The 25,614-nt window shown below is 41.4% G+C and overlaps 1 protein-coding gene and 1 non-coding gene across 2 annotated transcripts; both read right to left on the reverse strand.

Moving 5' to 3' along the window:
* Positions 1 to 652: 652 nt before the first annotated feature.
* Positions 653 to 742, reverse strand: TRNAY-GUA (transfer RNA tyrosine (anticodon GUA)). Its single transcript is given in 2 exon segments — positions 653 to 688; positions 706 to 742. It is a non-coding gene; the product is annotated as a tRNA-Tyr (tRNA).
* Positions 743 to 9,523: 8,781 nt separating this feature from the next.
* Positions 9,524 to 25,612, reverse strand: VCPIP1 (valosin containing protein interacting protein 1). Its single transcript, XM_002198863.7, has 3 exons — positions 22,695 to 25,612; positions 17,659 to 17,745; positions 9,524 to 14,741 (listed from the first exon to the last, which is right to left on the reverse strand). The coding sequence occupies exons 1-3, from the start codon at positions 25,381 to 25,383 to the stop codon at positions 13,870 to 13,872; spliced, it is 3,648 nt and encodes a 1,215-aa protein (XP_002198899.3). The 5' UTR covers positions 25,384 to 25,612; the 3' UTR covers positions 9,524 to 13,869.
* Positions 25,613 to 25,614: the final 2 nt, after the last annotated feature.

Here is a 25,614-nt window from a genome sequence, read left to right on the forward strand (position 1 = left end):
GATCCTCCCAGGTCCCGCTGCTCCCCGCGGTGCCCGCAGCGCCCCGGCGGCCGCCCTCAGCCCCGGCCCGGCCCCGGCGCGTCAGGCATGGCTCGGCCTGGCCGCTGCCCGCAAGGTCGGGGCGCGCAGCGGCCCCTTTCTCGCCCCTACTGTGCCTCGCTCTCCGATGCTGTCAGAGCTGCCGCGGGCTCCGGCGGCGCCCGCCGCACTCCTTCCCTCCGCGTCCGGGCCGCTCTGCTCCGCCGCCCTGCCCTGTGCCCGCCCGGCCCCCGCCGCGCACCGGCCGCCGCCGCCACCGCCGCCGCTCGGGCTCAGCCGCCGGCGCTCGCGGCGCGCTCGGCTGGTGCCGCCCGAATCTCGCGCGCAGCCTCCCCCCCGCGAGCCGCCGTTTGAATCTGCGCAGGCGGACTGACGCCCCATTGGCTGCCGCCGACCGCACGCGGCTCCGCGCGCCGGGCGGGAGGGGCGGGGCCTCGCGCCGGCGGGCGGGCGGTGTGACGGGGCCGGGGCGGGGGGAGCGGGGCGGCCCCGCAACGCCCCGCCGCGAGCGCCCGCGAGCCGCCCCGCGCCGGCGGCAACGGCGGCGGCTCCCGACGGCAAAAGAGTGAGAAAGTAACGGCGGGGCCGCCCCCGCGCGGCAAAACCGAGCGTCTCCTTCGAGCCGGAATCGAACCAGCGACCTAAGGATTCCCGCGGGCCGCGCCTCTACAGTCCTCCGCTCTACCAGCTGAGCTATCGAAGGGAGCTGGCCTGTCATCCCGCTCCGCGGTATAAATCCTGTTTTCCGGGTGCCACTGGTGATGTGCTTGCAGCTGGAGCTGGAATTCCCTCCCCGAGAGCAGCTGGACCGTGGAGCCGCGCTCCGGACGGACACATGGAACTGCGAGCGGCCCAAACGCCCAGCGGCGCCTCCCGCACCTGGGTCCTGCTGCCGGCGGGTCGGTCAGCGCAGGGGGCGCGGCGCTCTCCGCTTCTCACGCTCCCGCGCCGGGGCGATCTGTCCCGGCGGACGAGAGCAGCCCTTCCCGCTTCCCTCCCTTGCCGAAAAACCGATGTTTTATCGTTGCTCGCGTGCTTGAGGAGCGGGAAGCGAGGGTCTCATCCATCAGCCAGCCAGCGCTCTTACGGAGCTCCTGCTCCCGCCACGGCACGGGTCTGTTGGGAAGAGGCCGCCCCCAAATAGAATCAGGTTTGAAAAGACCTCTCAACCACCGTCAACTGATCATGGCACTGAGTGCCAAATCCAGTCCTTCCTTGAAAACCTCCACGGGCTATGACTACACCACGTCTCAGGGCAGCCCATTTCAATGTTTAGTCACTCTTTCCGTGAAGAAATTCCTAATGTCTAACCTAAACTTCCCCTGGCACAGCTTAAGACTAAGCGCTGTCGTCCTGTCACTAGTTGCCTGGAAGAAGCTGAACCCCACCTGGCTACAGCTTCCTTTCTGGTAGAAACACAGCGTCACATCCTCGATGGCTGTGCTGATGGACACATGGACTCCACAGAGCTCCTAGGAGAACAAGGTGGGACCATATGCTTTAAAGACAGGTGCTGGCAGCTGCACTGTCAGAAAAAAAAAAAAAACAGAAGGGTAGGGACAGCATTTAAGGATGTTAAGTCACGGTTTTCACTTGACACTGGAGTACTCACATCTATCACAGGGACAAACCATCACTTTTTATTAATTGCAATGTGATTTTTACTTTAATGATCAAAACAAATCAAAACGGCAGATGGTTTCTTATCCATCATCTTCTTTCCAAATAAAATTTTTTCGATGGTTTACATAAGGAAATTTGCTAACCACCACCACAAAGGCAATGACCTCCTGAAGCTATCACCATTGTGAAGTAAAAGCTACATTCCAGCAGAACCTCTGTGTGTTCCAGGTATTTCCCTACACGAGACTTTAGCTGGAACTATAGAACAATTGGGATTGGAAGGGACCTTAAAGATCATCTAGTTCCAGCCTCCATGCAATGGGCAGGGACACCTTCCACTGGATCAGGTTGCTCAAAGCTCCATCTAACTTGGCCTGGAACACTTTCAGGGATGGGGCATTCATAACTTCTCCAGGCAACCGGTTCCAGTGCCTTACCACTCTCAGTAATTGGTGGTCATTTTTTCCTAATATCTAATCTAAACCTATTATCTTTTAGTTTGAATCCATTCTCCTTTGTCCTGTCACTACATGAGCTGTTCCAGTTATGCTTTAAATTGTAGGTGCTCCACTCCCTTAAACATCTTTGCAGCCCTCCGCTGGACCTGCTGCAGAAACTCCTTGTCTCTCTCCTCCTGAGGAGCCCAGAACTGCACACAGCACTCCAGATGTATAGAGGGACAGGATCACCTCCCTCCACCTGCTGGCAGCGCTCTTCCTAATGCACCCCAGGGTACCACTGGCCTTCTTGGGCACCAGGGCACACCGCTGGCTCATGGGCAGCCTGCTGTCCTCCCGGATGGAATACACAGAAGTTATCTGAATAAACTAAGCCGTGTGTGGAGTCTGTGCATCCCTACAGCACCGGGGCTGTTCCCGGTGCATCCAGACATCACTGGGGCTGTTCCCGGTGCATCCCCACAGCACCGGGGCTGTTCCCGGTGCATCCAGACATCACCGGAGCTGTTCCCGGTGCATCCAGACATCACTGGGGCTGTTCCCGGTGCATCCCCACAGCACCGTGGATGTTCCCGGTGCATCCCCACAGCACCGTGGATGTTCCCGGTGCCTGCGGGTGGGAACGCCGGGCTCGCAGCGCCCCCTGCGCGGGCACGCGGGAACTACAGGCGGAGGCACAGCCCCCACGGCACGGGAGGGCAAAACCCCACCAAAAACCCACCAAAAACCCACCAACAACCCACCTTCACCCACTCCGCAAACCCACTGTTACAAGGGAGAACTAGTATCGTTGCCTCTTTTACAAAGAAAAGTAAATCCTTGAGGATTTTATTTGTAGTCTTTGCTAATAGGTATTCAGCACCAACCTACATTCCCTGTGATGTACTTTTAGTATCCAGAGATGACAACGCAGCAGGTTTCCCCACATCAAAGCTCTGACAGGAGTCTTTGAACTACAAAAGCTGTAATGAAAAAGTAATAAAAACCACCCTGAGACAGGATTTGTGTCATCAGCCTTATACAGTATGAAATGGCATCTTTTAGTACTAATTTATATTTAATTCACAGTGAAAGGAGCCTGAAATAAAAATATTATTGTCTAAATAGGTGCCTTTTTGTATATTCCCGTAGTAACATGTGTGTTCCTAATTTGCAGGAAACAGATCCTGAAAGCATTAGCTGAAGCAAATTGCTAAAATAATAAGTACTGATGGTCCTGTTGTTAAAAGATTCCTTAGCCTAAAGATGTAGTTTGTTATGACATCCAGTAAGCATTCTCCTTGGAGTACACCAGTAAGCATATACACACCTCACTTCCTTTTTTTCTTTTATCCTGTTACTGTCCTGTGTGACAAGGTCTAATGTTTGAAATTTCTTTTGCTCCTACATACTAAAAAAAAAGTATGGAGATGCATTCCCCTCTCTCTATCTCTTCTTCTAGCAACTTCACAAAACCAAGCCAAAGGCCTACTACTCTCTTCATAGAGCCTATAAGAAAGAAGGCACAAACAGACCATGTCTCTGTAGCAGGATATGGACTATCCCCTCCCATCTCATCTGAGCTGTCATGGCTCACAAGCCACCAGACCCAGTTTCAAAGGCTTCTGATAGGACACTCACCAGCTAGCAATATCTGAGTCCCATTGTGCAAGAATTTCTTTCTGCCTTGGTTTGCCTTTCCCAAGACTCCCTTGTGACAAAGGAGAGCCCAGTTCCAGCCTAGACCCAATGAACATGATCAGGTGCAAAGACATTGCTGCAAGTTCAGGGTGTCTGAAAGAGGCAAATCATAGCTCATAGACCTTGAATCACAGTGGACATACTTCAGCAGCATTTTTTGCCACTTTACCATTACCTTAGAACTGTTACTTGGGTCTCCTGACAAATCAAAACCAAACAACACTTGAATCAGCTGTTGGCATTTGGATCTTGCTTGTAGGGTTGCCCAAGTACTAATGGCAGTGGGCAACATATTTCCAAAGACAGGGGACACTTGCTCTTACCCAGATGACTCAGAGGGCAAAGTGCCCTGGAAGAGACAGTGATGGTCCTACCATTTGTTCCATTATTTATTCCTTCTTGTTTAGTTTCCTGCTGATCTGCATGGATAAAACTTCTATTAGGCATTCATTATGACCTTAACTAACACCAGATTCTCCCTGTTAGGAAACAGATTCTTTCCCATAAAACACTGATGCTTCAAAAAATGTCACCAAGCTGCAGTGGTATGAAGGTACCACACTATAAGGCCATATATTAAGTCTATATGTATACTGTTTTTTACTGCTCAAGCTTGGTAAGAGTTCCATGATAAAACCTTTAGTGAATAAAAAATACCAGTCATGATCCCACTGCCTATTGTCACAAGGAAATGATAGAAAAACTTGGAAGTCACATGCAGAAGTTTGTAATCCTTTGCTCCCATGCTTTGGAATCTCATTGTGAATTCAGGCAGCCAATTGACAGTATTCATGCTAGGGAGTAAGGAAAAGTGGAAACAAAAGGCTTAAAGGCTACCATATCACAAAAATACCAAAATAATCTAGTGTATCTGAATGGGCTCAGAATTTATTCTGGTGCATTAACCTTCCTGACAATCATGCACTCAAAACATCTTGCATGATTCCAAAGCAGCCTATATCAGCTTATCAAGGAGGCTGTACAACCATTGAAAGAATTCTGAAGTGGCCTTGAAATCAAGCCTTGGACTGAAAAAAACAACCACAGTTCCCAGGCTCAGAAGACCAGTAAAGCAGCTCCAGGAATATAGCCTTGCCAGAGACCAACACTAGGATCCTCTTGCACAGAGTGCCAGGAAAAGGTGTCATTGCACAGCTCAGAGGGATGCTGTCACTTTCAAACCAAGCTCTAATCCTCACCTCATCTGCTGTGCAAAGTAGTGGCAGATAGACTGATTGACAGCATTCCTTTAAAGAGATGAATTTCATTTGGCAACCACATCCCCTATAGTTTCAATGGCATGAGCATTCACTTAAATAAGGCACTGTACAGGCAAATATTACTTTTTAGGGGCTAAAAGTAGAACAACCTTGAATCAACGTAAAGGGAAAACTTTCCTAAGTTTACACTCAGACATTACCTGTCTTCTTGCTATCAACTCTCACAATAATTAGTAATGATACCACTGCAAGATTAGATTATAATATTAATCTCAGTTAACAACCTTTCTAATTTCACAAATGGCACTTATTTTGGAGATTATAGCAAAATAATTTTACTAGTTCTTGTCAAGTATGTAAATGTTTTAAAACAAGTATTTCACCAACATATTTACAACTTTGGAGACCAAAGGGGACATATGCAAGTCGACTGTTAATGAGGTACCAGCATTACCCCATGGTTTTAGAATTACATCCTAGAAATGCAAGAGAAGTCAATTCTTAGATTTTTATCAACTCCAGGAGTAAACAATTACTCTTAAAGAAAGGGACTAAAGCTATCAGAGCCAGACTGAGCCAACTGACAGGCAGGAAGCAGTAACAGTGTCCTGGCAACTGCCTGATCTAGATTCAGGCAAGCCTAGATTCAGCCTAAATTCAAGAGTATCCTGGTGATTGATGAAAAGCACTTGCTTGACTTTCTACCCAAAAATCAAAACTTCTTTATAAAAAGAACAGTGTTTTGATTGCCAGCTTTCCAAACTAGCAACAAGACTCCCAACACTAATTACAAAAATAGGAACCACACAGTCAAATCTGCCAGGATCACAACCAGCACTTCCAGAGGTGCTGGCCCCTGCTGCTTGCATAACAGTAGTTTGCCTCTTTATCCAAGGCAAGTGTTGCTCCCATGCCCTGCAGAATTCCAGCAAGAGGAGAGTAGAGAAATCAGAGGGTTCTTACAGATACAAAAGACTGCATGCCTCCATCCTGGCTCCACTTCTCCAGGCAGAACAGGTGTACATGAAAGGTCTTCAGTTACCATAAATGTATTCTCTGAGTTTCTGAAAAGATGTGAGTTTATGAGATGTAGAATGTAGAACCTCAGGGTTAGGGTTGGAAAGGAACAAAATGTTAAATAATAAAAGATTATTTTCACAATGGCAACAGATAACTGGGAATTTGTGGGCTGCTGATTTAATAGAGACCTGAGAGTCCAAATTTACCAGACTAAGGAGGGAATGGGCTAGCTCAGCTGACCTAAAATACAGGGAAGAAAATAAACAAAAACAATATGTTGATGAATGTGGCAGCATAAAGAAGTGGTTACAGTTAGGAAAAGCAGAGGGAACAAAGAAATAAATAGTGGCATTTATTTTTTTCCATTGTACCATGCCTTGACTTTTCTTATTTTGAAAGCAAAACTAAGCAGGTACTCTTGACCTTTATTTTCTGCATTCCTCTTTGCTGCCTGCAAAAATAATTGCTATTTCCAGCATCTATCTTAGGAAGCCAGGAAGGGCCTTATTCTAAGAAAGACACAGTGGAGAAAGAAGTAGTGTTCTTGTACGTGCAGCAATCAGATGTAGGATTTGTTATGCACTGAGCAATGCTTGGGCAGATTTGAGCATACAAGTAGTTAGAAATAAGTGTTATTTCATTCCCCATCCATTTAAGTTAGGCTCTTGCCTTTTCTGTGTGTTTTGGCTTTTTTCTCACTGCCACAAAACCTACCTTATCACGGGGCAATGTGTGGTAAGGTCTCATCCCTTCTCTTCCATGGGGCTGAAATGTATATATTTGTCAGCTTCTGCTCCTGGGAGAAAAGAAAGTTGGATCTCAGGGAAATCCCCAGATTTGGAGTGAGTCACTGCAGCTTCTAAAGTTCCACCATGGAGATGGAATAACATAAAACATGACAGCCGACCAAACTACAAGGTGAATTTTTACTAACACTGATAAATCCTTATGCATCTTCTTCCCTTCTGAATATGCTGGTAAGTACTCCCATCTCCCAGGAATCTCCCTTTGTTCCTTTCTGTGCCATATAAGGTTTCTGTGCTTGTAATAAGGTTTTCTTACACATCAGTCTACTTTGTGTGAAATTCGATCATTTGTTGCCTCTTACTGTCTCTAAGAAGCACAGTATAAATTAGAAGACAATAAAATTGCAAAAACATCCATGGTAAAAAAGGATATAGAATAAAATTCAAGAGACAGATGATAAACAAGCAGGAAAGGCAGCTCAGTGTCAGAAGACCTCTTGAGGATTCACAGAGGCGGCACAAATGCATGTGGGAAAGGAGAATTTAAGATCAGGAGGTAGCATCTGGCAAGTATTGCTCTACGTTTACACAACAACGTGACAATCTAAAAGAAACTTCATTTTAAAGATAATCTTATACACTGACTTGACAAAGTAGCCTATAAAATCAAGTTTTCTTATTCTGAAAGAAGTTGCTTGAAGCATGCCTTGTGGGTTTGTAAGAAGTGACTGCATTTCATCCAGCCAGACTCCACAGACTGTTGGCTAATATGAACCATAGCACCATTTAAACCTTCTTATAATTTCCGGTAACTTCCTTCCATCTGCCATCTTTCTTTTAATTTTTCACTTATTGAATATGAGTTTCCAAACAGCACAGACCCAGTCCAGACCTACAGGATCACTTTTGAAGTGAAATTAGATTTGCTACCAGCAAGACAAGCCACTAGAAATATTATTTCCAGTGGAAAACAAAATTAGGCAGTCTTTTAAATACAGAGGTGGATAAAGTCCAAAATACAAGTCTGTGCAGCTACCTCATAATCAATGTTTTTCAGTAACAGAACAAAGAATAATAGTCTTTTCTGAAATCTCTTAAAGTGCCTGCAAGTTACTGCAAGAGAGGTCATGCTTACACTGAAGCCTAATTCCTTTGTGTTAACAGATGTTCAGAATAACTCAGTACACAGCAATTTAAGTAATTCAAATCCAAATAATCAATTTCAAAGCACCTGTAGCAACAGCGTTTCTGCAATGTTAGCTTGGCCATCAAGTCTGCTGTGAATCTAAACATCTACTTTTCTTTATCCATTTCTGAGTAGTAAATACTCAGAACTACACAAACCAGTAGAAGCCAACATTTATCAAAGCCTCTACATCAAGCAAAGCAACATGATTTCAATTAACTTCTGCAGACAGTATAAGGTGTTTGAATTGACTTTGTAATACCAAAAGCACCTTCCATAAATCACTACACATGCTGATGAATATCCAAGGTTCGCTCTCACCCTGACCCTAAGGATAAGACTGTATTTTGAGGAGTTTTATGGTGACAGGAAGATGGGGTTTTAAGTGATGTTACAACAGATTTGCTGTGGACATGCATAAGACAAAAACAAGACCAACCAACCAAACAACAAATAACAACCGAAACCAAAAAACTCCAACCCAAAATAAAAATTTAGACAGATATTAAGACTATACAATTAATTGCAGAAGTAAAATTAAAACACTTTGAAAGCACACAACTTTGTTGCTTCATACATTCAGTACTGTTTTTGGCTAAGATGATAAGTACTGTATTAATAAAGATGAGCGAATTTCTAGCTTAGCATTAATCATTTAAGCTTTTGAAATACAAATCTTCTAAAGGATAATTTTCAATTCTTTGTGATATGACATGCAATCAAAATTAACAGTGTTTTACACCCATCATTTAAAAGAATGCTTTAATGCTAGCACACTTGGAATTAAGGCCTTTCAATAAATACAGGAAGAAGTAACAAGAGTTTTGCAGATGGGTTTTATGGCTTGTTTCTAGGCTCAGAAGTTCTGATTAAAGCAAATTTGTGAAACAAAGTACCACATGTAGCTGGTGGTAAAAGCATAGAGATAATTTAAATAGTTGTCAGTATGTTCATCTTTGAGTATTGCCAACTTTTCAAAAGCCTGGTTCTTCCAAATTGTACTATTCATACTTGACTATTATATGCAGGCATTAAAATTTTGCTTTGAAATACACTTTGACCAACGTTTCAAATCACAGATTGCAAGGTATCTTAAATGCTGACTTGGTCAGCATTTTTTCTACATCTTCTTCATGACAATTAAAAAAAAAAAAATTCAGGTCTTGAATTTTGGTCTCAAATATACGAAACATATATGGTTTAGAAATGTCTCAAATTCAAAGGTCCTATGTGTTCAATGAAATATTGAGATTAGGCATGAGGTCAAAAAACCCAACCTTTTTCTTAAAGAGATTTTCTCTCAAAAATTATTTTGAGAAAGAACCATTACTAAAGGAAAATGGGTAACATCAGATTTTACTTTTCTAAGAATTGTATCAGTTTTTCAACTTCTGTACTAGTATTCATGTATGCAAGTATAATGCACTTTATATGCAAAATGCAGAAAGTAATACATTTTCAACTGACTCATTTTGTAGGCAAATCAACATTAATTAAACAAGCTAACATGTGAAAGGCTAGATAAAAATTACACCTTATAAAACCAAAGCAGATGTTTCAACTTATAGTTTTAATATAGCAATCAAAGAAAATTCCAAATACTGTACAGTGAAGTGTAGTATAGTACACTATATACTGTTATAATACACTATTGTTACATTACTGATAAAAAAATCAAATATAATTAGTACAGCAATCACAAATAGAACAAACCAAACCTTGCTGGATAACAGCCAGTACTGTGAAGATGGTATAGTTTCTATGCTAATTTATTTTTAATTCAACATGTAAAGCACTTACTTTTTAAAAAGATTTTTTCTAAATATATACACTATTTTAATTCCTATTTATACATTTTAAATAGCATTCCCTCCTAAAAGTGCACTCTTTCATTTCTTGGCAATAATCCTCATCAAACGTAAAATAACTCTGAAAATACCACTCTTGTTTCAACCTTTTATTGCTCAACCACAGGCATAAGGGCTCAGAGGGAATCCTGCATTCTAAAGATCTTAAGCAACTTCTTCATTAAGTTAAACTGATATCCACAAGCAAAACAAAGAAACCACTCTCTGTTGTGGCTTTTTTAAACAAAAGGATTAACTTCATATTCATATTATTATTATTTTACAAAAGCATGTAAATTCTGATATTTAAAAATAGGAGCCAAACAAATGGAGAGATAACAGTGGCATCTTCTTAAATCATTCATTTTCCATACAACTCATATTGAGCATCACTCTCCCAACTGTAAACATACCAAGAATTTTGTTACCTGGCATTTTCAGCGCATTGAAAAAGTAGCAAGCAACTCCACTAACCCTGTGACAATGACAACAGATTCTACTTTATGAAAGATTGTAAATCAAGTATTTTGGCCTTGCAGGGTTGTTAGCACACAGCCCTGTGGCACTGTGCCTCTGTGACACTGGTAGAGCACTCTGTCAGAGGCAACGTCTAGCTTCTATTTTGCAGCCAGCACAAGACTAGTAAACTATATGGAATTCACAAAGCCAACAATGCACACAGCTGTTTTGTGACTATAACAGGGAAGACATCCCAAATTAATTTCTTTGATTTTATTTGAAAATCTGCTGTTTCTTTTCCCTTGCTGAAATGTAAACAATTCAGAGAGAAACAGCACTATCAAAAAGTCAACTAAGCATCCAGCCATTTGAAGTACTAAAAGTCTTGGAAAACTGATCTGTTCTCCCAAGGTTTCCTATATGCTCCTCAGCAATCTATTTAATTCCCCTTTTTTTTTTTTTTATTTTTGTACTAGGCCTATATTTTTAGCAGTCATCTTTGGGTTATTCATACTAAGCCATAGTAACATTTAAGATTTTCCAATAATGTGTCTTCTTTGCCATGAGAGGCAGCATAGAAGATCCTTGGCCTTCAGACAAGAAAGTAATCAAGGTGGGTACTCAAAACCACACCCTCTTTCCACAGGCAATTTGGCAGCAAGAATTTGGGTTGTTTGCCTTTACATTTCAAGAAAAGGGCACCATTCTTGACATTTGAGAAGTCCTACTGACACATCATATCCACAATGAGCTGAAGTCTTCCCTGCCCTTGTACCTCACCAGCATTTTCCTGACTAATAGGGAATTCTAACAAGCACACTGGTGTTTCTTGGACAGGCACACAGATTTGTCTCCACTTACATTTGCACCCACTGCCAGCAACCAAACAAAACTTCTGTTCCAACTGACACTTCAGTGTTCTTTATTTCACTTCTGCACAGTCACAAATCTCACTGGCACACAGATAAAGTTTAGCTTCACTTGAAAGTATCAAAAGCTATCTATCTTTCTCAAAACCACTGATAAAAGCATGAAAAACCCATGTGAGATAAGAACACTGCAAGAAAATATGCACAATCCTGCCTTCCAGAATTCACACCAGTGGATCTTGTGACTGACACGATTTTGCCAGTCCTGTGAGACCATCTTCTTTTAGGAACTGGAGGGTTCTACACGACTTGTGGAGGGTTCTACACGACTTGAGTGGGCCCAAGATGACACAAATGGTGAGTCAAACAGAGCTATTATCTGTTTCTATGTCAATTTAGATAAGAAGGAAAATGTCAAATTACCGCTGAAATGGGAAGTGTGTCAAAACTAAACCAAGCCTTCCTCTTTACACAGTAAAAGGCACACAAACTTCTGCAGTCTTACCAGAAAGGCATGAAAGAATTAAGCATTCTTCCTTGAAATAAGAATGATGTGCAATAAATACTTCAATTTATTTCAGACTTGAAATTCTCTCATACACACTGCTCACTCATTATTTTTCCAGCCAAGGGAGACTTTTTTTCCTAAAGAAAAGGTTAAAACTGTCAAAGCATTGGTTACCTGGTCTAAAATGCAAGATATCCAGGAGATTCCTCCCCCTCAGCCTCCCCTGATTGAAATTCTTTCCCAGGAACAAGTCACTTCTATACTTTTTTAACAGTGTGACAAAGCACAAGCCTCTACTCAACATTTTCTATATAGATGTAGCCTTCAGCGAGCTAGACTGATTCATGGGAGACTAAATGTTTTCAGAAGTCATGGCAGGTTTCCAGGTGCTGCATGTGCATCCTGTTTCTCACTGAATAAGCCCTGCCAGTTAATCAGTGCACCAGCAAGGTCAGTTCTGGCAAGCCAATTACTTCATACATTCCAAGTTTCCAAATTGCTAACTTACCAGATAGCAATTTGAGATCTTAACATTTTTCATTTATTTGTAAAAATGTGATGTTTATATTTTACCTCTAAGTAGTGTATGAAATCATAAAATATTTGTACCATCTACATAAAAAGTTAACCAACAGAGTCATTTTAATTTACCTTGACAAAAGAGAAGGGCTATTCTTTAAGTGACTTGCTTCATTTCAGTTCTACATACAAAAATAAATCCTTCCCCATGGGACATTTTATCATACTAACACTTAGAACTGTTTAAGTGATTAGAAATGTAAAAAGTGAGAAGACTTTCCTGAATACAAACATACACAACACAAACCACATTTGTGAACTGGTAAAAACCTACATGTGCACAAACACAGACTTCAGTATTTAAATGCTCTTAATTCCTTTGAAGCTGTATTAGCATCTTTTCATCCATTCAATGTTATTTTACCATGAGAAGTAACAATAGTGCATTTAAATGACTATGAAGATAGGAAGCAAAGTGCAGTATCAAAAACACATTCCATCCTTAGGGAGCAAGCACAATGGCTGCTTCTTAAAAACTAGCACTACAGGTCTGATGAACACACTACTTAAGTGGATACCAGCTCTATTATCACTGATGCAGGGAAATTTGCAGCACAAACTGAAATGAGGCTGAGAGAGGTGGGTAGTCTTTATAGACACTGAAACAGCATGTATCCCTTGTTCCCACAGAGTAAACAGTGAGCTTCTAAAAGCTCAATTATCACCAAACACTTCAGGATAATGTGTGTTAGAGAGTCATTTCCTTCCAATAAATTGTTAATTTGCTCTTAAGAGGACAGCTGTTATTTCATTTTTGCCATTTCTAACCAATGTTAGCAATCTAAGTCTTCTAAAAGAAATGGATTTGCCATTGAGTATTTGCTCTTACTTGCAATTTCTCTCCTGTAATTGTCTCAAAAGTTGCACAACCACCTGACCAGTTTGGTATTTGGGAGGAAATGCTACCAAGAGAGCACCAAAATGGTTGTGTTGGCTCAGCCAGCCATGCATAACCATACCACATTCAATATGTCTCAATCATATGCTATGTGGCCTTTTTTCTAATTTGCTTTCTAACTGATAGTAGGAGAACTTCAGTTTACTAAAGTTACACTTAGTCCAAGATTTCTGAGAGGAGGATATGAATGAAAAAGTTATTAAGTTGGAGAAGTGCCAGCAAAGTGTAATTAAAAGTACTGTATATGCTACATTATCAAATTGAGCAGAAGGTTAGTTTCAGTTACTTTTTGAAATTTATGTCTAATTTATGATAATAGGGTATTTTTTATTTGAATTAAGTACCTGGGACAGAATTAACTTTGCCGTGTTTCTAGTTTTGCCTTTCTAGCCCTTTCAGTAACCTTAAGCTACCATGGTAAGAACCTTGCATGGGCTTAAATGTTAAGACTTTTAAGAAACTAAAAATTACAAAGAATTTTCAAGAACCCACATATACAGCAGATATTCATCTCAGTGCATTTCCTAATAACTAATTTACAGGTAACAGAGCCAGCCTGGGCAGCAGTATGGTAATATTGAAAGCTATTGCCAATCACATGCCTATCATGCACTGAATAAGATGATATAATCTTTGACATACATACAAGATTTAATAACTAATCACTTTGTGTGGCCCAGCCAATAAACATTACATTTGAACAGTAATTTCTTCTACCCTTATTAGATTTTAACCTATCAAGAGTGATCCATTGGCTCAGTTGCATTAGTGATTCCTGCATCTTGACTATCCATCTCCTCAAGCTCCTCAACAGAATTTCCCTTTTGTGCTTTAGACCTTGCAGGGAATGTTGTTCCCACAGAATTCACCATGTTACCATCAGTTGATTCAGTATTCAAGTGTTCAGTACCACTTGGTGCAGAGAATGATTCAGGTAAGGCAGCCTGAAAGCTCCCAGTTTTAGCAGTTGAACTCACTGCCTCTACTTTTCTTTGAGATACATCAACTGATGCTGACTGCTCTGTATTCTGATCCCGCAAATGTCTATCCATTGAAGCCTGAATAGAAGAGACCATTTCCTGCAACTTTTTTCTCTGTGCCTCAATCAAAGTGGGGTCAAGCTGCCTGCTGTCTCTCATTGTCACAACTCCCGGAGCAATTCGAATAAGCTCACTGTTACCAGAAGCAGCTGTGAATACAGAAGGCTCAATTTTAGCAGAAGGACTGAAGTCCGTTTCTGTGCTATGCTTTCTTAAAAGTGGTGCTTCCCTGGCTCTTTGATCATGTTGTTGACTACTAGATGCAGTTCCTAGGGAATGACCCTTTCCTTGAAATGCAGTTATGTTATGTAGTTGTTCAGATTTCTTTTTCACCACTCCACCACTACCCAGCTTCAGCATTCCATGTGAAGGACTTGCTTCCCTGCTTCTTGAAGTAGCTTCTGCTCGCACTTGACTTAAGGCCTCTTTAACCAGCTCTTCGACATCAGGACCGATCGGGAAGTGCCCAGCAGCATCCACACACAGCTCTAATCTGTCTTCTGCTGCATTGTACACAAAGTTTTTACCAGGCAGATGTGGAAAAGTGCAGTGCTTGCCATCAGCCAAACCTATAAAGACAGAAAAAGTTATTCAAAGTGCTAACATATTTTAAGGCGTGCTCTGAACACACAGTAATTACTGTATTTAAATTTACTGAAACCAGTATGTAAATTCAAACTGAAAGTTACTACTATGGGAGAAAAAACTTCGGCTTTTATGCCATACAATAACCACAGCATGCTGCAAAGATGCTGCTGCCTTCTATGATGACTCTGATAAAGAGACAATACTGTACTATTACAAGATAAAATAACCACACCCCTAAAACTTGTAGTAATGTAAAACAAGCCAAACTCCATCACTACCACCACCCCACACCCCCAAAATCACATAAAACCAAAACATCAAAAATCAAAACCAGAAAACTGACAAGAAGAACATTTCAAAACACTATGTGGAGAAATACTATTTGAGACTACTTCCATACTAGTTAGAACTGTAGCAGGATTTCTGGTTGCCTAACTGCTGCTAAGCCTGAGGAATTTCAAATTTGCTATTTTGTCTTGTTCTCTGAGAGGAAGTGTTGCTAGATTAACAGAAGTGTTTAAAGCTTACTGTATTTAGTAGTCCTGGATATTATAACTATTAACCTTTACAAAACAAATATAAGACATAATATTATTGCTCTGCTGTTTAATTGTCCCACTTACAATTTGACCAATCTGTTAAGACTGAGAGTTCACTAGATAATTTTAAGTTCTGAAGTTTCTGTGTGCCAAAAATGGACAACATTCATTTTTTACAGTTTATCATCATGAAACACAAAATAACTCTTTCAACTCTGTCCCATGCAGGCTGTGGTAAAAGCAGTAAGGTATCACTTCAGTGATGGTGGCTTTCTGTGAGTTAAAAGCTATCTGCAGATGAAAACTTGGCTGCAACCATTCTCTTCACTTTAGTTCCATCAGCTATGCATGGAGAGCTACAATGAAAACAACACAGTTTAAAAGGTGCCAGGAACAGGTAAATTGTTGGGATTTTTCCTCTCATTCTCAAAGTTCTTAAAGAAAACCACCAGAAATTATTCAGAAGGGAAGAAACACAACAAGCAAATTCTATTTCTAATTTGTATTACCAAATACAGTGCTTTCAAAACGAATATTCTGGGCAACAGTGGAAAAGGTCATTTAATAATTTGATAAGTTATTAAACTGTTTTCCCTAATGAACCTACTGATTAAGCTCACTCATCCTCCACAACTTCTGATTCACACATGCACAATTGCAGAGGACCTACAAATAAGATTTTGTTCTGAGACCTTCAGACATGTAGCGCCTTTCTTTACATATCCATGGAAACCAATAACCAAACAGCCAAAATGCAGAACAAAATTTAACCTCAAACACCTGTCTAACTAAAGAACATACTTTAAGTACACAATTTAGCGGCTCAACTTTCATTTGCACAAGAGGGAACTGAAACAATTCCTATGATTGACCAAAACTGCCTCTGAAACTGCAATCCCAAAATCTCAAAGTAGGATCTTAAACAAGATCTATTAAATCAAGTTTCAATCGATTAACAGTACCTACACTTCACAGACAGCTTTGTTCCCAAGGTCCAATATGATAGGTACATTATTACATTACCTAGATGATTATAAATAGGTAAGTAGCTTCTTAAAGTGGAAAAATGAGTCAGATTGTTGCACACTGAAATTGTAAAAGTGTACTAATGCTGAAATAGGAATTGTACCTACCAAGACAGTCTGTATTTGAAACTATTGCACTTCTCTGTATGAAGGCATTTTACACTATTATCTCCTACAGCCTTATTTCTTACACAGTAAGCCAGGAAAAATGGCATTTAAGTTTGACATTCTCTCTGAGTTGGGTTAAAATTCCTTGGATTCATTCCAGGATTTCAAATTTGGCTAGCCATTAATTGGTCAAAAATACCCTTTCCATCAGGCACTGTTGAAAGCTGATTCACTTTCCACAAACAATACACCACTCATTAATGTACAAGCATAGCAAAAGAAGGAAAACTAAAAGGAAACAGATATAACACACTTGCATGCTAACTCTATTATCAGGCTAATAATTCAGTGAGAGGTAGTGGGCATTGAGTATCACACATTTTAATTTATTTCCAGAAATAAGTAAGATAAAGTTAAGGTTGATAAAACTGCCTAAGAAAATAATCAAACAGCAAGAAAGCAGCAAAGGGACCATTATAATAGCTGAAACCACAAGAGCTAAACTGTGAATACAAAGATTTCATCAATAAAATAAACTTTGGGAGAAAATAACTCCTTAGTACTTTCTTCTCTAAAGAAACAGTTGCTATTTTTTGTAGGCAGTATTTGAAAGCCACCTAAAAATCAAATATACTCTACTTGCTTGGTTATTCTGCACAGAACCCAAGATGCAACATTCAGCAATTCAAGAAGGGGATGGATAGTTTTACTTTTGAACAACAATCTTAGGAATAGTAGAAAAACAAATTTAACCAACCATTTAAATTTAAAATATGCAGTTCCCTGTATAAAAGATCTACTAAGAAGCACAAGAAACGTAAACTCCTTATCCAGTAAGCATCTTAAAGTAAAAGAATAGGTCCTATGATTGTCTTGGTTTTTGATCTTTACAGGAGAAAAAGATTAAGAAAACAAATAACCAGTTGACTTTTCTTGGTCATATTGTCATTAAGAAAAAAAAAAAGTTATCTGTACAATTCAGGAAGCGGAAATTTCAGAAAGTACAAAGTTTAAATTCAATGAAATAGGTTTAGGCAGATTCCCTAGTCTTTGTCTGAGGGAGCATTAGGAGTTCTCCAATATTTAAGAATGAATATTTACCATAGTAATAGAATTTTTTTAAATATATTTATGCTTACAAGTGACTCAATACCAACTTACAATTTTCAGGAGTTGGAAACAGAGGAAGGGAGGAAGGAAGGAATAAAAACAAAACTAAAAAATACCTGTTGTTTTCTTCATTATGCTGTAGAAGACTCCACCCTGCTGAAACAACTGAGGAAGCCCCTTTGCGTAAGACCAAACATCTTCTCCTGTAAAAATCAAACACGAACATTAAAATTAAGCAGTTGGATTTTCACATTATAATCAATGGCTGAAAATGTAACTCCTTAAATCAAAAGTTGAGTTCTCACTCTCTTCTATGCAATTAAGAATTTGAGTTTTTATTGCAAATGCACAGAACATGAGCCTGGGACATTGAAAGACTTTTAGAAAAACATACTGCTGTCTGCAGTCTAATATCCTACATGTTCTAGTACAAAAGTTCCCAAATTTGATTTGACCCAAGGTGCAGCTCCTGGTTCTTTGCCAGGCCCTAAACACGAGTCTCCATTCCCCTCCTACCTCTGCTTTCAACATTAAACTAGGAAATTACTAACATGCTTCCAAAATTCAAGCACACATCCTTGCTCATTAAAACTTGAATTCTACATCCCTACACCACCTCAAAAATCAGAGCTCAATTTCACAGCTGCCACACAGTAGACTTAATACTGCAGCTGAGACACAAATGTCCACCCAGGCAGCTGTGTAGAAACTATGTCTGTACCCTGATTTTCCTGAGAGTTAGAAACAAAATACCAACCATGAGGCCCTGGCAATCCTGTATAACCAGTGTTTGTCAACAATGCCAAAAATGGCATTGAAATTTAACAACTTTAAATGCCATGGAAAGGAAAAAAAACCCCCAACCTAGAAAGGAAAGGAATATAAAGAATGGAAAAGTTGGGTTACAGTGATGGAATATCAGTGACCTAACAGCACCTGCTCAATCAGTTCAGATCTGCATTTTGCCTATACCCTTTTCCTTATTTTGCTAACCACGTATCTGCTTCAGAGAAGTGACATGTGCTGTAGCTGTCTAAGCAGTACAAACTGCTTAGAAAGTACAAACTGCTTATCAGAAAGTTCTGATAAATTCTGTTCTCCTGATGCAGAAACAACTACTGTGCATATTTTCAAAAAAAAAAAAAATTGGTTTTCCCACTTTCCATTAAATATACAAGGAACATATTGAGATATTTTAGATAAAAATTGCCCCCTTCTGTAGGGATTGAAATCTCAATAACAACATCTCTCAAATTTCTATTAAGATTGGAAAATGTAAATCTTCAACTATAGTTAACTGGTTGTACTACTTGGATAGAGATAGCTGGAATGTGTGAGGCTGTAAAATATAACCCACCAATATGTCTTTGCTTGCTGTTATAGGGAAAATAAAATAAAAGAGCACAGGAGGCACAGGACTTTGTATGCTCTCCTGCTTGTCTGTTCCCCCACAACTATCACTCACCTCTCCACTGCAGGCATTACTCAAACCCCCATTTGCTTTACAAAGGTACAGTGCACATTCACTACATTCTCTCTTTGGATGTTTTAAAGACAGGAGACCAATATAATCTGATTAATTTTGAAAGCATTCCTTCAAACCATATACGCTCAGGCTCACTGCATTCATTTGCACATCAAGCTCACAAATTCAGCCTTCGCTTCCAAGCTGAACATTGAAGTAATAAACCAAACTGCTCTTCTTTCTTATTTTCCATGACCTACTGAAGGAAGTCTTCTATCACTGTTACCTGTGTCCTTACTCTCATTGGCAATTTGAAATGCACTTCCCCATACACAATGTCTCCAGAGCATCGCCGCTGTGCCTCTTCCAAGTCTCCCTGATGGTTTAAACACTGCCCACAGGAATCAAAATAACCACTGCACTGAGGAGTATCAGAATACAGCTGCCAGTCCACTGAAGCCTGAAGAGGCCACAGCCAGCAGGACTCCATACTAAGGACTCCTTTACTGCATCAAGCAATCCATCCCTATTTGAAGGACTCTTCTCTCTCATTCCACAAGACAACCACTGGACTTAAAGAAGAAGCCCTGTTTTAGAATTACTGATATTTTCCAAGGAAATATTCCCTACTTGCTGTGGGTATGATTTTTTAAGCCTTGCACAAGGGAAGCATCACTGTTTAGATAGCCTTTTATGCAATACTAACAAGTACTACATGCAGGAAAGCATGGAGAGCAGGGCTCACAGCACAAAAGCATCAGCCACTGAAAGAAATACAAACTAATGACACTGTTTTGACAGACATCTCCCACTGGAAGACAAAAAGCTCACAGTTACAACTGGACTTTCCCAGATCAGAGGAACTAGTATGCATGACTCAAACTACATTTGAGGTTTGCACATTTTTGTTGCTAGTTTAGTTTTACTGTTTGTTTTGGATTTGTTTGCCATGGTAGCAAGATGTTTATAGGTCACAAGTTAATTTGGATGATCATTTAGTTAAAAACTCCCTCAAGACACTACATGTATCAAAGAGATTATACTGTTCCTGCTCCAGTACACATTTCCTCAGACCAGATCCCAACCCCAGAACATTAAGGTATGGGAACAAATCAAGACTATCCTACACACAAACAGGCCTTGTCCACTGATGTAACCTAGCCTGCAGCTGCTGCAAGCCCAGGACTGTCACTTCAGACAGCAGAGAGAACAGGCCAAGTGTAACACAAATAAAACTCAATTGATAAACATACGTTATAGGTAAGCTCAGCTGGCTTCAAAGCAAGCTGTTTAATTCCATGAAAATCCTGGTATCACATAATACATTAAATTCAAACCTGGTTATTTTGATTCATTGTGTATGAATGAATTCATCAATGTAAAACAAACCAATCAAAATAAATTCGTATCTGGCTTGCACATATTCAGAGTGCCTCTGCAGGGGTGTAATTAAATCTGGTTTAAAATATAATGTTTTAAATATGTTAATGCAAAATTCCAATTCATTTAGTAATTTCCCTACAGAATTCCGCATTTTGAGCTAAATAAAAAAAAAAGAGAAAGCTTTACAAAAATCGTGCATAATATGTTAATTGGTCCAGAAATTACAATATTTAATTTCCCATGGCTTTTTAAAAAATTATATACAGAAAAACTTAAGAACATGATCTAAAATTCTAATAAGTAGATGAGACCAGAAAAGAAAAATTCAAGTAGCTGAAATAAGAAAAGTATTTCAGCCTATAGGAGACTGTATGAAAGAAAATGGTTTAAGCACACAGAATGAATAATTATGGGTGTATGAAGACACACTTCCACTATGGGCACTGGGGAAAAGAAAAGTGTGTCTGGCTCAATGAGCTATCTCAACAGCATCTCCCCTCTACACATTCTAATCTTACTGTATTATAGGAATGTTTTTAGGAGAACAAAGTTACAAAGCTGGCTCTCAGACCTCTGCAGCAGTTTTTAGCAGTACAGAAATGTTGCAGAGAAAAACTAAGGCTTCTTGTCTCAAAAGGTTGAATATGCCACCTTGAGGAATTGCCACCTTTAAGAAAGTGCAAGGACTTAGGAAGTTTGTTAATCCGTTGAAAAATCTCAATTGTGAACAGTCTAGTAACTAGATTTCTCTCACAAGTATTTTTAAAGGAAAATGAAGACCTAATGAGAAAAGTGATGCTATAGTAACAGCATCTTATTCAGTAATTGCATAAGGTTTTATAACTGGTTGGTTTATCACTCGCTGCTGCTTTTACTTCTATTAGTAATGCACAGTGGATACAGCCAGAGAAGGGCGAGATAAATTTTATTCCAACCGGTTCTCTTAAAGCAGAATCTAACAGTAGTGATGGCAAAGACCAAAAGTCATTCTTGCATACAAGATCAGCTCACAGTTTATGGATAAGCACCTGTAAAATAATTACACATCTTAATGCTTAAGTAACCAAGATATTTTAAAGCATGCTGAAGTTTTATGAAGTCAGTAACTATACTTCCAGCAGTATTTCCTGCAGAAAGGAGCGCACTCTTTTAAACTTCATCTAGAAGTTAAGACAACTTTTAAACCTAACTTTTTCCTGCACTTTGGAACTGGGGTGTAAATGTCAGTGTGACGAGATAAGTAGTGATTCAGCACACTATGTTGTAAAAGACACAGGAGTAAACAATCACACTTGGAAAAGAATCAAAGTTCTGCTTGATGAACTTCTGACATACCACTCTGTGATTACGTAATTGTTTCGTTTCTGAAACATCACATGCTTTAGCCACACCAAATCCCTCCAGCAAAAGAGAAGGCTCCCACAAAAAAACCTGTAAACATGACTATTCAACTGGTTCGTAGAGCTGAATATATAATGATTACAGTTCTACTTCCTGCCAGAAAGCAGCAAGAACTGTGAAACCTGATGAAGAAAATACACAAACAGGGGTCCAAGTCTCATGAGTTCAAAAAGGAAAATACAAAGGCACCTGTAAAAATCCTTTTGTCATTAATTATTCACAGTCAGATTTATATGACTGATAATTTATAAGCATAGCTTTGCAACCCTATGTCTAACCTTTGGAATTCAGATCCACGTTTAGATTCTTTCAGTTTCTCCTCTGTTTACATTCTGAAATAATACTTTTCTTAAATCTTTAAAAAGACCAGATCTTCATTTAAAACTAACAGATTACCTAAGAAGAAAATGTCAAGTTGATATGCTTAAACCAAGACAACTCCTTGTGGGGCCAAATGGCAGGATTTCCTCCTACTACAAAGATGAAAATTTGTTCCTCAAATTTCCAATAAGCAGACACTCAGCATCCCCTTCTCACCCCTGCTCTGAATTTATTTCCTGAAACCTGAATGAGATGTAGGGGAAAAAAAGTTTGTAGCTTTCACACGTACACTTCCAATGTGTGCCTAATGAAAGACAGGACAGCAGAGGCAATGCAATCACCTCTAAACCGTAATTTTTAAAAGAGGACTTTATAGCAAAGGTAAAACAAGTATCTCATATACCTCATATATACAATTTCTAAAAGTCACTGACAGCATATTAATATTAATAAAGGATTAGGGGAATTAAACTGATAAAGCATTATTTTAAAAAAGGGAAATGTGTATGTAACTACAGTTTGCAGCATGTTATCTTCTACTTAAAAACATAATTTTGAAGAATAACACGAAGTCAGCCTTACCCATGAGTGTTGCCAGAAGACAGAGTGAATACATCTCCTTGTCAACTTGCTCTTGCAGATCCTTCGATGAGATCTTACTGGTCACAGCAACATCTTCGTGCTTCACAGCATGGGCTGAGTGAGCTGAGGCAGCCTGCCTGCCTTCCTCCTTGCCCTTCAGAATTTCTATGGCAATCCTGTCACCGTGCTGCAAAGGAACAGGCTCGTTTTCCATGCCTTCTTTGGGAGGCAGAAGCTCCTTTGGAGGAAAGCCATAGCGAATACATTGCAAATACGGGGGAATATTAAATTCTCTCGCTATGCCTTCCTGGAGTTCCAAGAAGGTGGTAGTGCACTTCAGAGTAAGCATTGACTGCCTCCCATCATTGGTGGTTATTCGAATTTTCTTTTCTTTTGCAGATGTTGGAGAATATGGGGTTTTGGTTGGTGTAGCAGGTGCAGATGAGGGCCCCTCACGAACAGCCCCAGGAGAAGCAGTCCTGGGTTGCCCTTTATGCTCTTGTTTCAATTTTTCACTTTTCCGTTTCTGCATTACGGAAGCCTGGTCTGCAATGCTCTGCTGAACAGTTCTTTCAGCCTTGCTCATATTCAGCTCCTCCTTGTGCAAAGTTTTAGTCTTCTGTCCAGTCAAAATGATTTTGGTTGGAAGTTGCGACTCTGACTCTTGTCCCTGCTGTACATCCTCAGCTCTTTGGGCATGAGCACCATCAATATTTACAGGGGTATAATCATCAGGGTTCTTTTTGGCAGTTTGGTGCAGTATTGTGTTGACAACTTTCTGCACAAGAATCTCACTACCAAATTCACCAGGGAAGTGCTTGGTAACAAGTTTCATGGCGACATCATACACATTGCTGTTCAAAGAGGTGTCACTTTCATACTGGAACCAGTAGACAGTCTCTCTCACCACTCTTCCACCCCACTCTAGAGTTATAGGAAAAGCTTCAGGCAGATTGTCATATTCTTTACCTTCCCAGTAATGTTTGAATCCACAGCCACATTTGCCACCTGAAGACCTAGTATTAGTTCTGTCTCCATCAATATACAAAACAGACCCATCCTCTCTGACACGACGCATTAAGTTACCGTGGCACCAGTTACAAGCAGTCAAATTACTCAGGCCATAGTCTGGTACCAGCACATCCTTCACAGGGTTGTAAGAACACACCAAACTGTTCAGGGGAAAACTGTAATTTTTGTCAGGCCTTAGCTGGCCATGAGTACTTTTTGCCAGGTTATACAGCTTCCCCCCTGGAGCCAGCCACTCTGGGGGAACGTGATGCTCTGAAAGAGCCCCACAGATGAGGCACCTGTGAAGGCGGTTGTCCATCACTGCTTTTTTGGCAGCTGCAGTGACCTCTTCGGGCTGGACCCCTATTACACCAGTCCTTCTGTAGAAATACTGATGCACATCAGCTACAAGACTGGGGTGGATACCGTGCTTACTCATGAAAACCTCCTCCATTGCAGCAACAAGCCTCATCAAGTACTTATCCTGCAAACTTCTGTCTCCTCCAATAATACAACCACCATCCTCCTCTAACATGATGTATTTTTTTATGAGGTCTTGAGGAACTCCCCAGGCTTTAGGAAGGAGCTTCCTAGGCAGCTTAGGTAAAGCAGCACCTTTTATTCCAACCAGAGGAATATAATGGTTACGTCCTGAGCTACTCCACGCAATACAGATCGGCTTGTTCAACATGCCATCTTTCCCCATGCATTTTTCCAGAGGTATCAGACCAGGGAGGAATGTTGCTGAATAGTCCCCAGAGCTTCGCATTCCACTCAAGGAGTCTAACAGGATGATAGGCCGGTGAAGCACGTTGGCCAGACCAAAGATATGAATATTCCTAAGGCCCATTGGCACACCTTCTGGAGGAACAAACAAAGGGTCACATTCATTTATAATATCCTCCCATTCTGCAGCATCAATAAAGTCATGGAAAAGTGCCTTGTAGTGGCTTAGATTCTCCTCAAAATGCTTCTTTAGATTCTCTCGGAGTGCATGCCAGAACAGCTCCCTGCCAACAAGCGCTCGTGAGACTGCATGGACGAGGCAGTGGCCGTCTCCATCCACGTGGACAGGAATGAGGCACTCTTGACTGTTGTTGGCCTTCTTGATGTCCTCCAGGGTGTCGTGCAGGTAGATGAGGCTGCCAGAGCGGTCCTTCCCATAACCCATGGTTTCAACGTGCTCTGGCTCGATGAGGAAGGCGCGGTCGCCCAGGAGGGAGCAGTCAAAGATGTCTCCCTGGTTCATCTCCGTGAGGAGCTTGGCTTTGCCAGTCTGCTTGTCCATCCCATAGCGGGCCAGAATGGGGGCCAGGAGCTTGCAGTGGTAGTTGGAGAGGCCATTGACTTTGACGAGCTCGGTGTTCCTGCGGGGCGGGCCGGCGCCGCTGACGCCCAGCAGCGCATTCCGCAGCAGGTTGTGCAGCACCAGGTCGGGGTCCGTCACCTCCTCCACGGCCAGCAGCTGCCGCTGCTCGTGGCGCCGCCCGCAGTCCGTGCACTCGATGCTGCCGCTGCCCTGCGGCCCGTGCGCCGGGAAGAACAGCCGCGCCTGGCATTTGGGATCGGGGCAGGTGCCCGAGAAGATGCGCCGGTCTCGCTTCTTGGAGGCGGACGGAGGCGGCGGCTGCGGCTGCTGCTGAGGGGACGGCGGCGGCGGCTGCTGGGGCTGGGACATCGCTCCGCTCCTCTCCGCCCGGGCTTCACCCGCACCCTCTCCTCCGCCGCCCTCACAGGCGCATTCCCTGCGCGCCGGACAACGACCGCCGCCTCCCAGACACCGCCGGTGCCGGTGCTGCCCGTGCGGTACCGAGCGCCGCCCGCCGCCCCCCGCCCGACGCGGAAGCCGCCGCCGCTCTCACCGCCCCTCGGCCGCCTCAGTGCCCGCAGCGCCGCGGCCTCGCGCACT

Source organism: Taeniopygia guttata, chromosome 2 (assembly GCF_048771995.1).
Source record: "Taeniopygia guttata chromosome 2, bTaeGut7.mat, whole genome shotgun sequence".
In the NCBI taxonomy this organism is placed as follows: Eukaryota; Metazoa; Chordata; class Aves; order Passeriformes; family Estrildidae; genus Taeniopygia; species Taeniopygia guttata.